Source organism: Limulus polyphemus, unplaced genomic scaffold (genome assembly GCF_000517525.1).
Source record: "Limulus polyphemus unplaced genomic scaffold, Limulus_polyphemus-2.1.2 Scaffold176, whole genome shotgun sequence".
In the NCBI taxonomy this organism is placed as follows: domain Eukaryota; kingdom Metazoa; phylum Arthropoda; class Merostomata; order Xiphosura; family Limulidae; genus Limulus; species Limulus polyphemus.
The window spans coordinates 1,056-15,205 of NW_013665786.1; the positions used below are offsets into that span (position 1 = coordinate 1,056).

General features: G+C 32.6%; 1 protein-coding gene across 1 annotated transcript in view; it reads left to right on the forward strand.

Annotated features, from left to right (window-relative positions):
• Positions 1–5,761: 5,761 nt before the first annotated feature.
• Positions 5,762–14,150, forward strand: part of LOC106478049 (leucine-rich repeat protein soc-2 homolog) — a 34,150-nt gene continuing 25,761 nt past the window's right edge. Inside the window, exons 1-2 of the mRNA XM_013938559.2 lie at positions 5,762–5,950; positions 10,457–10,672. Coding sequence (XP_013794013.2) covers positions 5,777–5,950; positions 10,457–10,672 — 390 coding nt within the window. The 5' untranslated portion in view covers positions 5,762–5,776. The remainder of the gene's footprint in view (positions 5,951–10,456; positions 10,673–14,150) is intronic.

Genomic DNA, 14,150 nt, shown 5'->3' on the forward strand with positions numbered 1-14,150 from the left:
TAAAGCATTTATTATAACTTATTAACATACATATCTATTCTAAGGACATATAAAGCAAATAAAATAACATGTTATGCAAAAAATAAATACTTGGGTTTGGGGTTTGGGTATTAATCCTGATTTTTTCAGATATAAACTTTTAGAGTAATTTAATATTTCATCATTAAAAAAATTATAAATCACCAGGAATTATTTTTTATGAATATTTGTAAAGAAAATGATGAAGTATGCTGAAAAATCTGGAAAAAGATATATTTTTAGAGATCTACAAAAGAGTATAGCTATACTATAATCATTTATTCTTTATCAATTCTGTTATATGTTATGAAACTAAATATATTTTTCTACAATTTTTATTTTAGATATTAAATTTTTGTATATATATATTTTAATTTAAAAATTTCTGTTTTGCCTCAATTTGATCGACATCCATTGATTATTAATGATTGGAAAGAGTCACGAATCAACAGAAGATGAAAATGAGTAATTTACAAAATTCAGTTAGGTTAGGCTAAATTAAGTACAAAGTTTGGTTGTTTTAGTTGCACTTAATTTAAATTAAAACTTTAATTGAGAACTTTAATATTGATACAATTAATAAGATACTGAGAATAAGATATTGATAAGTGATAACAATAAGATACTGCATTATTTAACAAAAAACAAATCAATTTTTTGATATGAAGTTTAACCTTGATGCTTAGCCTAATGTGCTTAGCCTAAGCAGCTAGGTGTAAGCCAGTAGGCTGATTGGAAAAGTTAAAACCTTGGCTTTTAAGTCTTTAGGCCATTTGCAACATTAAAAGAAAGCTACATTGCTACAAAGGAAATAACCTAATATATATGTAATTAAGAACAATCGATGATCAGACAATTACTTACATTTATTTGCATTGAACACTTAACACGGAAGTATGTAGCGATTAGGCCCTGGCGCATGGCATCCTGGATGCAGAACTGCACAGTATACGAGGTTTAGCAGGAAGGAAGTCGCCGTGTTCTAAATTTAGACTATTTGGCAGTTGGTGGAAGTTATGCTGGAATTTTGGACAGTGCACTGGAAAGCGCTCACAGTGCACAAATCTCTGTTTTAGTGCAAAAATTTTGTCTTTGACTTTAACTCAAAAATCTTTGTTTTTACTGTCAGTTGCATTAGCATTACCACCAGTTTTTGAATGTTCTATTGCTATAACTATATTTGAAGGAGATTCCTTTATTCGGTCCAAAGTTATGTTATTTTCCATTTTGAACTTGGCTTGGCTTGTAGACTAATTTTGCATCAGTTTTTCTGGTCTGTGGATTCTTAGCTTAAGAGTATGCAACTTTTGAAAAAGTCGAGTTTAAAGTTGGGGCATTTTTTATGGGCCCTTGGGCATGCATTTTTTCAGGATCCTTTTTTTTTTTACTAGGTTGTCCTCAACAGAGAATCATCTTGTGATCAGCCACCCCCAGCCCCATTTCTTTGGTTGGCTACTCGGGTTTATAAGATTTTGAGGGTCTCTCCTTATGCATGTGACTTTACTTCTTCCTTGTTGGCAGAAAAGATGGCAATTATTTGGTTTTTCCTCCTCCTCCTCCTAAAATTGCTGTTTATGGTGGGAAATTTGCCACTCAGTATGCAATGGGATAGCTATGCCTTATCCCCCACATTTTTGGAACAGCATACTTTGGCTTATCACTGCCAGGAGGAGGTATATTTAAAGTCTCAATGGATGGATGCCCTTTTGGACCTGTCGTGGTCTAGATTGGAACCTGCGATCACTTTAAAGAGATCACAGTTTCTTGGATTCGTCTTACTCTCACGATTGTCCTGAGGTATTTATCTGCAATCCAACTTTTGTCGAAAGCCTATAAATGTTCACCTCTATAGCTATTTTGACCACATCTGTTAGATTTTAACCAGGCATGAGTAGTTTCCTCAATCATATACTCTTTTATTTCCAAGGTCCCTTTATTTATCACTGAATCCCACTCTGTGACAAGTGTTTCCTAGGCAGGTATGCTTTCTCTTTTCAATTCCGCACTAGCAACCACTCTCACTATAATTACTACAGTTTGAAACAGGTTCTGTTGAAATGGGATGTTCCATAAGACCATCTAGGTGCCTACTGGATGGTATTACCTCATTATTATTATGGATCACCACTCATGGACTATCATGAGTAAAGCTGAAGGGGATCCTGCCTGTCCCTGCAGATTTTTAGATTGAATAAATCGGGGGTCAGTTTGCTTTTAAAAATGTAGGGAACTTGGTTCACCTATTGCACAGTTTCCAGAGCACTGTTCCTCAACTAGTGGAGCTCAGGAGTCCTTACCACCCCCAGTTTCCAGTTGCTGGTGTGGTGGACAGAGGCTTTTCCTCCAGAGTGTTTGACTTTGTTCCTTCACCCTTGGAGAAGATGGTGAATTTGGGGGACCTCCTACTCGAGTCCCTGGATGTTTTTCACAGATGTCAGTAGGAGTGGCACCAACCTCTGCGGGAGCCTACTTGTAATTCTGGCTCATATTTGGCACAAAGCTATCCAGTTGGGGGGTGCATGGCCCTTCTCTTTGATTGATGTTGGTTTCATATATTGTTCATGGAAGAAGGTCCACTATCTCCTCATAATTTCAAACGTGAAGTGGTCTCATTCTAGGTCCTTGGCTGAGTACAGGTTTCATGTCCTCTCCAGAATTCCATGGGCAAGTGGAATACTCCTTGCCCACTTGGTTGGGGAGTGAAAATGAATGTTCATAATTCCAGACTGGATGAGTTCTATTTTTTTGCACAGCATACACGATCCCATCATTCTGAGCCTGGGGTGTTCCCTTTTGGACTTCTTCAGGTGGAGGAGAAAGTTTGTTCACTTCGGTATTGCGGACTTTCTCGTCATGATTCCGTTGGTGTGAAACACATCACTCTATGGCAACAGGTTGGGATCCAATCAAAAGTATATATATGTAACATTGAAGTCCAATTGCCCTAGCCACCAACTTAGGACATAGGTACTACGACCTCTTAATTCCCACCCCAAGTTGTGGAACTTTGGCTATCTTGTTGGGGCTGGTCTATACTGATGATTACTCATATTCTAATTGACCTTTGATATAGGAACTGAGTTCCTGGTGAAGAGCATACGTGTTCTGGATGTAGTGCGGTTCCCCCACTCTTGTAACATTTTTATCTTGGTATACACCTGTTCTATACAGACACTTTCTGTATGATTCATGCCTGCACCGGACCCTCCACCTTCTCAATGTGGGATTCTAGCTATAGTATCAGTGGAGGTAAGTATGTTTGTAAATTAACATTTTCCTACACTGAAAATGTATTTTCCATGGTACTTACCTCCACTGATACTCTCCCGCCCTTCCTCTACATTAAAAGCTGGCTTATGTCTCGTAAAAGTGATTACATTATCTGAATGAGGTGCTTATATACAGTACCTAGATAGAGGGTGCATTGAAGTTGGTGGAGAATTTTGCAAATTAGAATTTGCCAAGGGCAGTTGAGTGGGGTGTAAAAGAATGGAGCAAGTGTTTTCAATGCAAAAAGTGGAAACCCTGGAGATCAAGAAATAGATATAGTGTCAGCAGGGGTAAGTATTATTGGAAACACATTTTCAGTGTAGGAAAATGTTAACTTGTCAGCAAATGAAAAATAAAACTAACACAATTAACTACTCTTTTATACATAAATAATTCAACAGTATTTATGAATGTAGCCAGATCTGTGTGATTATGTTTTTGTGTATATAAAATTCTTAATACTTTTGTGACTATACTGCATGAGTCTAATTAAAGCCACATATTAACATTAATTAGTATCAAAGCAAGTTGTTGTTAAAAGTTTACACATATATGTATATATTCAGTTAGAAACATAGTGATTCTTTTTCAGACCAAAGATTAAATATATTTGGTAAAGGGTATGAATAAGGTACCTAAATATTTGAAACCTGTTTAAGATTTTAATTACTGTTTCCAAAGTGTTTATCAAGTGTATAGGCTTATATTTTTATTGCTGTTAAAGCAGTAATACCATTTTTAATTCATACATCTTCGTGTGGAGAGCATCATGTGCTTGTACAAGTCTGAACAGCTATGTTTTGAACAACATGGAATTTTAAAGAGTGAAGTAATTATTATTTTTTTTCAATTCTTTAGAAGGTTGAATAGAAATGACATATGTTGTTTGAACTCATAAAATAATGTTTTAGATTTTCTTGCTAATAAATTCAAAAGTTGATAGAATTCTGGAGGCAATGATGTTGACAAAATTATAACCTTGAGATCCATTGGATCTAAGCTGTTGGATTTTGGCTATAAATCTGGAAATAGTATTTTTCATTTTTACCATAGTTATGGTAACTGGCATAGCTACTCATCATGATTGATGGAAACAACTTGATTCATTCAAATGCAAGTTCCACAGAAAAGTGTCTAAACAGGGATTATGTGTAATGCACAAATGTTTGTTCAGTATTACTACAATGCTTTTACTTCTTTCATAGTCAATGCCATAGTATGGGTGGTGCTTCTAACTGGCTGTTTTCCCTCTGGTCAGTAGTTCAAAATTAGAGATGGTGTCAGATAGTTTTAGTAGCTTGCTATAATTACAAATACAAAAAATTAATCAGAAACTATTTATCAGTTAAACAGTTTTTTTTAAAGATAAAATATACAAGTTTTCAGTTATTAAAACTGAAATATTAGGAAATAAATATGATACTGTTAATGTCACAGAGTCAGATTTAAGTCACAAAATAGGTGGAATTTTGTGGTTAATTGCAACAGGAGCTCAGTATATATGTATTATAAAAAGGGAAACAAGTGTAGAATGAGAATTATATGTAAATAAGGTGCTATTAAGATTTCTTGTGTTTAAATATTGAAACCAGCCATGTAGAAGCTGAGATTTAACTAGAGCTTTTTCGAGTTTTGTAATGTTTTCCTTTATTTCTTTTATTAGCTTGTTTCTTCAGGGTTACTGTTGACCAGCTAATGTAATGTAATTGGTAGAGTAGTCTTCAAGTATTTGTTCTGCCTGAAGGCTGGCTCAGTAATTAGCTAATGTTTTACTTGTATAAATGGTAGGACAGTGTGTGATAAGGTATGTTCTGATTGGAGGCTGTTTCAGTTATATGAATAACAGCAGTATATGAAAAGTTCTTCGTTTTCACTGACAGCTGACTCACTTATTACTTGCTGTTGCAGTTGTGAAAATGGTAGAACAGTTTTTGAAAGGATTTTATTCTAATTGAGGACTGCTCATTGTTAAGTCGCTGTTTCACTTACATGAATAACAGTGCAGTATGCTATAGGTTATTGCTTTTAACTGATAGCTAGCTCAAGAGTGTTAAGAAAGATGTTTGTTCTGACTGGAGGCTGACTCATTATTAAGTTGCTGTTTCACTAGTATGCATGGTAGAGCATTCTTTGAGAAAATGTTTATTTTAAATTGGCTCTTTTTTTCTTTTAATCAGTGAAGATTTTATATTACACTTTAGACCTTTTAAAGTTTACACGTGTACTTCTTGTTTGTAGTTATGGTGTTTTGAATTATCTTTCTTTACAATGTGTCTGAACAGATATTCTGGTTGTCAATGCTTCATTTCTTGTTTTTTTTCTGGAAGTACAATAACAGCAAATAACTCTTGTGTTAGATTTATTAATTTGATGTATTTTTTCTTTTCTTTGTTTATTAAGTAAATGTTTTTTGTTTTGTTTTTTTACTAAAAAACAGTGAACCAGGTGAAGTGTACTTAACTCTTTAGTACTGTGTAAATATCTATTTATGATAACATTTTGTTATAATTTTACTATACTAGTAGAATTTTGTTGTAATTCCCATTATTATTTTTGTATATTATTTATTACTTACCTGGCTTTTTTTTTTCAGGATGTATCAAAGGAATTTAATCGTTGTAAAGAAGAAGGAGTCACAAGATTAGATCTTACAAAGTCTAGTGTAAGTATAGTAAATTATATACTGTAAGCTATAATTACACTGTATTTGTCTTAACTTTAGTGTAAGTTGTTATGTTGATGATGACATAGCCCGAACAAGATACTGTTGTATTTATTATACCTCATTAATAACAAAAGATGACTACAATCTTTCCAAGTTTCATCAAATTTATGGTTAATATAAAGAATAATAATCAAAAAATAAACTTCTCATTAATGTTTTTACTGCATTGTGCCATATGGCCTATGATGTGATATTGGTTTGTGTGTGTTGGGCCATTAAATTTATGTCGTATAGAAATTTTCATTCCCTGTATCCTTGCATAAATGTTTTTGCCTTGGCTGTGTCTGAAATTAATCCCATAAGAATCCCTAGGTTTTCTAGTGATTATAGTGTATATCTGTAGATTAAATAAAAAAGATTTGAATACTGCATATCGACAGCAGGATAATTAAGTATTACTTAGACTTGATTTTATTAATATATAATATGCTATTCAATATTAATAGTATTATTTCCTTAGAATTTGGAAACCATCTGAAATTTCAAATGCCAATGTGTGTCATTATTGTTTTAAAGTTTATCTTTGTTTAAAATTAGATATGATGAAATTCAGGACCTGGAAAAAACCAACTTAATCTCTGTCTTATTTTTTCAACTCGTTAGAGTAACATTTTGGGCCTATTTTGATACAGTTGTAACCAAGATATAGTGGAAAACAGGAAAAAGAAAACAAGCAAAATTAATGTGAAAATGGTCAATTTATATTACCTTCTATTTTTACCTTAATCTCTTTGTCTTACTTTTCAATTCATTATTTCCAACTACCAAATTCATATTGGAATCATTATATCACTTCAAAGCCTGCTTATAGTGAGTTAATATTTGTAACCAAAAACAAGGGAAATCATAAACCTATTGAAATCTTTGCTAAGGTGAAGTAAGCGCTACTCACTCCTGTATTGGAAATTGAAGGTTCCTGGCCATTACTGCTTCGACTATTGTGATATGTATCAATATCCTTCTACTGAAATCATTGGTCTGGAGATATAAAAGCTTCACTTTTAGTGTTCCCTTTACAAAACTAAAAGGGCCCATGTACATTAATGATGATGATAATAATAAAGCTAACAATATCAAGTCTTGATTCATTTTATGACTAAGTCACCATTTCATAATCACAAAAACCTTTTTTTTATGTTTTTGCAAACCAATTTAATATTTTTTGTCAGAAGTATCTTGCTTTGTTTACGTTAAGTAGTCTATTTATAATTGATTACATAATAGTGTTAGATGTTTTTTGTTTTATAAACTTAGACTGTTAAGGTAGGACTGTGCTTTTATAAACTTAGACTGTGCTTGAATTTTCTTTTTGGTTACCAGAAAATTTTAGCTGATACAAAATTTCATGGTAGATGGACAGGATAACAAAATTATCTCCAAGAATGTAATTCATATTTTAAAAAACTTTACTTAAATGCTAAACCAAAATAAAACATAATTAAGTTTGAAATTAAATTAATGTATACGGAATAAAGTATGTCAGCTTAAAAAATCATGGAGTTTAAGATGATTATTATTGTTATTTTAATTAAAGAAGTAAAGTGAGAAAGTTGTTGCCAAAGAACTTTGTGTGTAATGAGGCTAAGGTGTTCTGAAACATTTAAATGTAAAAACATTTTAACCATATGACAGACTGTGCACTAGGCAAATGTTTTCTATTAATACTTTTGGTGCATTGAGCTGTAGAGCCTGATCCATGATATCTACTTTTGTTTGTGTGTGTGTGTGTTGTGCAGCAAATGTGTTATATATTTTAACTTACTTTTGCTATATTTAAACAAATATGTATTTGCTGTGGCTACTCGTATAACGTAATTCGGGGACAGCTCTAAGTTTCCTGGTGGTTATATGTTGTGTAGATAATGTGACAAAGTTTGTATGGCTACCTCATATCATCAAGAGGATAATGAAGTTCTGGGATAACTCCTGGATCTTCTTCAACATTCACTGCTATACTTCCACATCTCCATATCGCTGTTTATCCGTGTGTTTTCAGTTGTACAAGATGTATCCCTTCCTCTCATCCCACAAAAACGAAAGTACTGAATGTCAGAGAAATTCTAAGGTTTATTCCTAATAAGTTTCAATACTGGATGTCAGTAAAATGTGTGTTGCATGTATGTAATAAAGAAGAATAAATTATGTAGGTGAACCAGTTAGCTTACAACTTTTGTACAAGCCATTTTGAGTGCTATTAAAATATGAATGAATATTATGTCACAAAACAAAAGATTCTACCATGAAATCAAAACAAGCTATTTTAGTGTCTTTAAAACTATATAGCAAAAACTGTGACATTATAACAAAATTAACAAGAAAAAATCCCACACATGAAATAAACACTGCTGTCACAATAAATAATAGGAATGAGCTCGTACTTAACAATCTGAAATTTATAAAAGTTGTGATTGATTGTGAACATTTTTGTTTTTTAAAAATGTGCTTTAGCGAAAAATAACAGCATTTGCTTAAATGCAATTCTGCATGTCTTCTTCATTAATCAGGTTGAACATATTGGTTCTAAAGTAGTTATATCTATCATGGTTACGTTCTCACCATTAAAACAAAAATGGCAATTGTATATGAATAAATGATTTTTTTAGGAACTTGTTTGCTGATAGAGGGAAATGAAATCATGATAAATAAATTTTTATTACAAAAGCAGACTTATCAGACCATACTATATTTAGAACTAAATTGAATGCACAAAAAAAAACGACTAAGTGAAATGTTTCTGTAAAAAATTAGGGAAAGTAGTCTTCAGTCTCCTGTGTAGTATAGAATTACCAACAAGAAAAATATGAGAAGCTGGCATGATTTTGCAGGTAACGTTAATTACCTAATGATGGACTTTGATTGACCCTGCATCTTGGAAGCTATACATACTAATGTTTACTATAATTCTGAGTATTCTAGTTGTATCTTAATGAAATATTGTAAGCTTTTAATAAACATTACAAGCCTGTTGTACAAAAAAGTGTTTTTACTGAAGATTTGTCTGAGAATTTTCCAAGTCTTTACTAGAGTCAGTTGTACTGACTGCATTATTGATAAGAAAGTTTCAAATTAATTTTCGTAAAAGTTTTAAGTTTTAACCTTTTCACATGTTTCCTTTCAATTTTATGGTTTTACTTCATAATTTGTACCCACTGGAGCAGTAAACCTCATGTCAAAAGCAGTAAATCACAGACAGAGCTCCCCCACTGGAGCAGTAAACCTCATGTCAAAAACAGTAAATCACAGACAGAGCTCCCCCACTGGAGCAGTAAACCTCATGTCAAAAACAGTAAATCACAGACAAAGCTCCTTAGCAGATTTCTGTAGAGCTAATGTAAACAACACATAATTGTGAGGTGTCATATTACATGTGCATTTGAGCATATGAATTTTGAGATGTTTTACTGAAGCTAAGTTGTAACACTTTTAAGTTTTACATTTTACTTACTTTGCTAAAAATATATAAAAATAAGAAAACATATACATAAAAAAGAAGGATTTGAGATACTGTTTTCACTTGAATAAAAATTGAAGCTATTCTTCCTTAAACATTGTTGAGTCTCACAAATGGTGTTTAAAAATAATTTATGTAGCTTTCATATAAATTCATTCAGAACACAAAAAATTTACCAGTTAGCGGAATAGAATTTCCCAAAACTACTATAATTTATTCTGCTGGCTTTTTAAATATGCTGTAGATAAGTTAAAAAACAAAATTCCCTTGGGATTTGGAGCAGCAAACTATGATCACAACAAACCAAGCAATCCCATTAATTAATGGTTTACAGTGGAAAAACTAAACCAGTGGTTTGTAAGATTTATATAGAGAAGAATCTGCTCTTTCTATTTTGTTTTTTAAAGAAGTTCTTTAACCATGTAAAATTGATTAGCAAACAGTGTTAAAGTCTTAAAGGTGAAGGCTTCTCTGGTGTTTTTGAAAAATTTATTAACATCTCAGCAAATCCAGAAGATAGGATGCTCAAATTTTAGATTCTTGCTTACTATTAACTGTATTTTTAATTGGTCGGAAACTACAGCAGCTTATTTGTATGGTAGAAAATTGAAGAAATATCAGCTCAGATGTGTAAAATGAGGGGGGAAAATATTGAAAACTTTTTAACTTTTTTTTATTTAATTAAGAACTTCAAACTTAGATAACATGTGAATTTGAATTATGAACTATGTTTTGTGCCAATTGTATTGACATAAATTGATAATAAAGTTCTTTAATTAAATTTTGAATGTGACTGTAAAAGGTTGTGACATGCATAGAAGAACCATGAGTAGATGAGAAGGATTAAAAGATATATCTCAATTATTTGATATGAATAACATAAACAATCTGTACTGTCAAACACATTTATATTAGTCATTTATGAAATGTTTGTGTGTAAGTGTATATCCTTACACAGAATATATTAGCACGAAATTTATTTTACTTTCTAGATTGTTGTTCTACCATCTTCAGTGAAGGATCTGACTCATTTGAAAGAGTTTTACCTTTATGGTAACAAACTTCAAACACTGCCACAAGAAATTGGTTGTTTAGTCAATCTTGAGACATTAGCACTTAATGAAAATTCCCTTGCTAGTTTACCAGATACATTGGTTAATCTCAAGCAGCTCAAGGTTCTTGATCTTCGACATAATAAATTAAATGAGGTAAGTGATGCCTAAAACTGTAGTACGTGCTGCTAGTAAACAGTTTTAAAAATTGTAACTGTTATAGAAATGAATAACAGTATTGTACAAGTTCTAGATTGTTAGGTTTTATTCAAAATCTGGTTTTAAAACCTGTATTCTTGGCTGTCGTGAAACTCTTTATTAAAAGGGATGTTCTATCTAAAATGATGTTATTTAACTATTGTTTCTTTAATGTAAAAAATATACCTTTGTAATTGGTGGTTGTAGCCTTCTAACATAAATAGAAAAAATATTATAACTGTTGGCTGTAAAATTTTAAGAAGTGATTGATTTCATTATACTTTCTATAAACTGAAGTGTCTCAAGAAATGTGGCTATTCCTAAAATTTCAGGTTTGTATAGATCACAGAAGACACTTTTAACATCACCAAACTAGCCTTTTCAAATGTTGAGGGCATACCTCGTTCAGAAGAAATCTGTGTTCCCATCAGATATGCTTACCTCTGAAATACTGAAAGCTTTTCCTTGTTGAATTTGAACTCCTGTTGTCAACGAAATATGTGACTAAAACTTTCCAAGTGTTCTTTGAGTACTGTAGAGCATGCATCATTTACCTATAATTCTTCACCCTCCCACCTTCCATGTGACTTTTTGCACAAGTTTTGTTGCAAGTTAATCTTCTTTTAATTACCTGAAAGAAAGGCGGATCTTTATGACTCACTCATTGATTGTGTGAAAGACAACAAGAGATTGAAGACTATTTTTAGATCTTTTTGGTCTCATTTGTTATCTAGATATTTCTACTTTTTAGGTGAAACCTACGAGAATCTTATGAAATACCTTTGTTAAGGTTTTTAAATGATGAATGGGGATTTCGAGGATGCTTATTTACATGTCTGAATTCAACCATCTTCATTTCTCACTGTGGAGTGATTTGTTAATTTATAGCCCTCCCATTTTGTTCTAGCTTTGTCACTATGTCATCACACATATGGTCTTCTACACACAAACAATATCAATTGTTAACATTACATGGATGAATAGAGAATTCTTGTAAAGTGTTTACCTTGCACTAATTTGACTACCTAGCTAGCTTTTTCTCTGGGATCAGCTGGTCACAAATCCAAGTCTCAACTTGTGTATACTCAATATCTCGTTTAACTGAGATCTCATATTAACACTGTCCCACAAAATCTTCACTCATCTCCTTTGTCTCTGCAATTCCTTGAGTTTCAAGTACACATGCTTCTACATCTGACAAACATATCCTTTCATTAATTTTCATTAATTTTGTGCTTACTTCAGTAACTGTCAGTGAGATCTTGCACCTTCATAAAGTCTATTTTTAGACTTTTGCCTCTTGGAATTTCTCCTACCAGTCTCATTTACTTAAAATGTTGCCCATTCATGAGTTTCACTTTTCTTCCACCTCCTCCTGATCTGAATCTCTTCACAGATACCCCACTCCATTGTTAGGTTTATGTGTTATCTTTAGGATCTCTAGTCTTTTAGATTCCCTTTCTTGCATCATTCTGTTAAGAGATTTAGGCTGTTCCCATGAATGTCAGAGCTTTTTACAATATCACTGTGGTTTACTACTCACAGATACTTTGACTTTAGTGACATATTTCAACAGGAAAGGTGGGACTTAATCTCACAGCATTTGTGTGTTGCAGTTTCTCTATTCTTTGGCTACAATAACATCATGTTTTTCTCTGAGCTGGTATTTCATTAGTTGTGCCAACAGTTTGGTTATCCTAAACCCTGATGCATTTGCTAAGGCAGTGCATCATTTTATGATGCTTTACTGGTTTCCACTTCTCATCCAGTTGCTTTAGCAAAGGATGTTTTAAGCCCATCTTAAGAGTTTTTTTTCTCTATGCCTACCTTCTTCATCTTCTTTTTCAAGCATTGGGGAAGATCAGTTGGTCCTGTTGTCTAGTTTTTCTTTATTGTACCATGCTTACTTGCCACACCAGGGTTTTTACTTCTTTCATATATCTAAGAAGGATCCTATTATATTATATTATGGAACATCTTTCTCAACATCAGTCATCTGCAGCTTCATGGCTGACTGTTATGCAGTCCTTTGTCAGAGAATTTGGCTTATTTTTTTTGGGTAGCTCAAATGTTGTCACATTCTTGCAGACATTTCTCCTAGGTAAGAATCAATGTTTTAGTCTGTCTTTCAGAGTTGATGCTTGCAGAATTTACTTTTTTGTTTTTCTCCAACTCCTTAACAGCTTGCCTCATTTTTTTCATGTACCTCATTCATGATTGGTGCTTGTCTGCTTCTATTGTAGAATACACAACTACACTCTCTCACAGTTCATTGTCACATAAGTTGTGCCTCTGCTGTCCCCACTGTTTTACATGTTCTTTTTTGAGTTTTTTTTGCTACATCTCCCACAAATACCTAGACAATGTACTAATAGGATTTACATTTGGTCTTAAGTTGCCTGATTTCTCCTTTTGAACTTTGTCCACCCTACCATATTTCACTAAAGACATTTTTATTTTCTTACATTCTTCATCGAGGAGACATTTTACATTGATTTTTGTCATACTTTTTTTTTTCCAGGAAGGCTCTTTACTTGTATCTCTCTTGTTTTTTCCTCTCATTGTGTTATTTACTGTGACTGACCCTGATTCTCCTTCTTATAAATGTTTTATATGTATAGTCAGTGCTATTTGTTGCTATAATGAAATAATTGGATATATTTGAGGGAATCAAAATCAGTTGTTTCTACCTTCTGGCAAATAACGTTCCATGCATCTTTTGTCATCCACATAAACCCTTTCGCCATTGGTATCCTTTACTGCTCATAACACAAGGTTTTAGGTCTTACATTCAAAATTTTATTAAACTACTTTTTGTTTATGTTATAACAATTAGAATAGCATGAAACCTTAGCTAATAATCCATATTTTAATAGTATTCAAGTTTTAAGTTCTTGGTTCTACAAGGCAATATTTAAAAAAATCCTGAATTTCCCATAGTGTGACCCACATGACACTTTTCTGTTAGCATGTCATTTTCCCTATGTTATCTACAACCACTCAAAAAAGTATGAAATTTAATGTAAACTACTCTCTATAAAATTGTCACTGCTCAGACGAACAACAATTTTTATAGTCTTCAATTTTGTTTGGTGACAGAGCTCTCGATTAGAAAACCAGACCCCTCCTGCCATGCCTACCTATCACATCCTCTCTTTCAGAATTCATTAATAGTTCTCTCTTATGTTTTAATTATATATTACCTTTAACCAATAGAAAATCAAGATTTTCATCTATCAAATGATGTATTGTATAACATTATGTTCTGAACAGTTAAATGTAAATTTCACTCAGAGTAACAACATTGTTCCTGTGAGAAAGTTAACAACTAGCTTGGATGAATTTGCAACAACTGTTGTTGCATAATTTGAAAGCTAGAAAAATTTGAGAGGTAATGGAATTTGTCTACTTTTTGCATGTTATTAGTCTATATTCT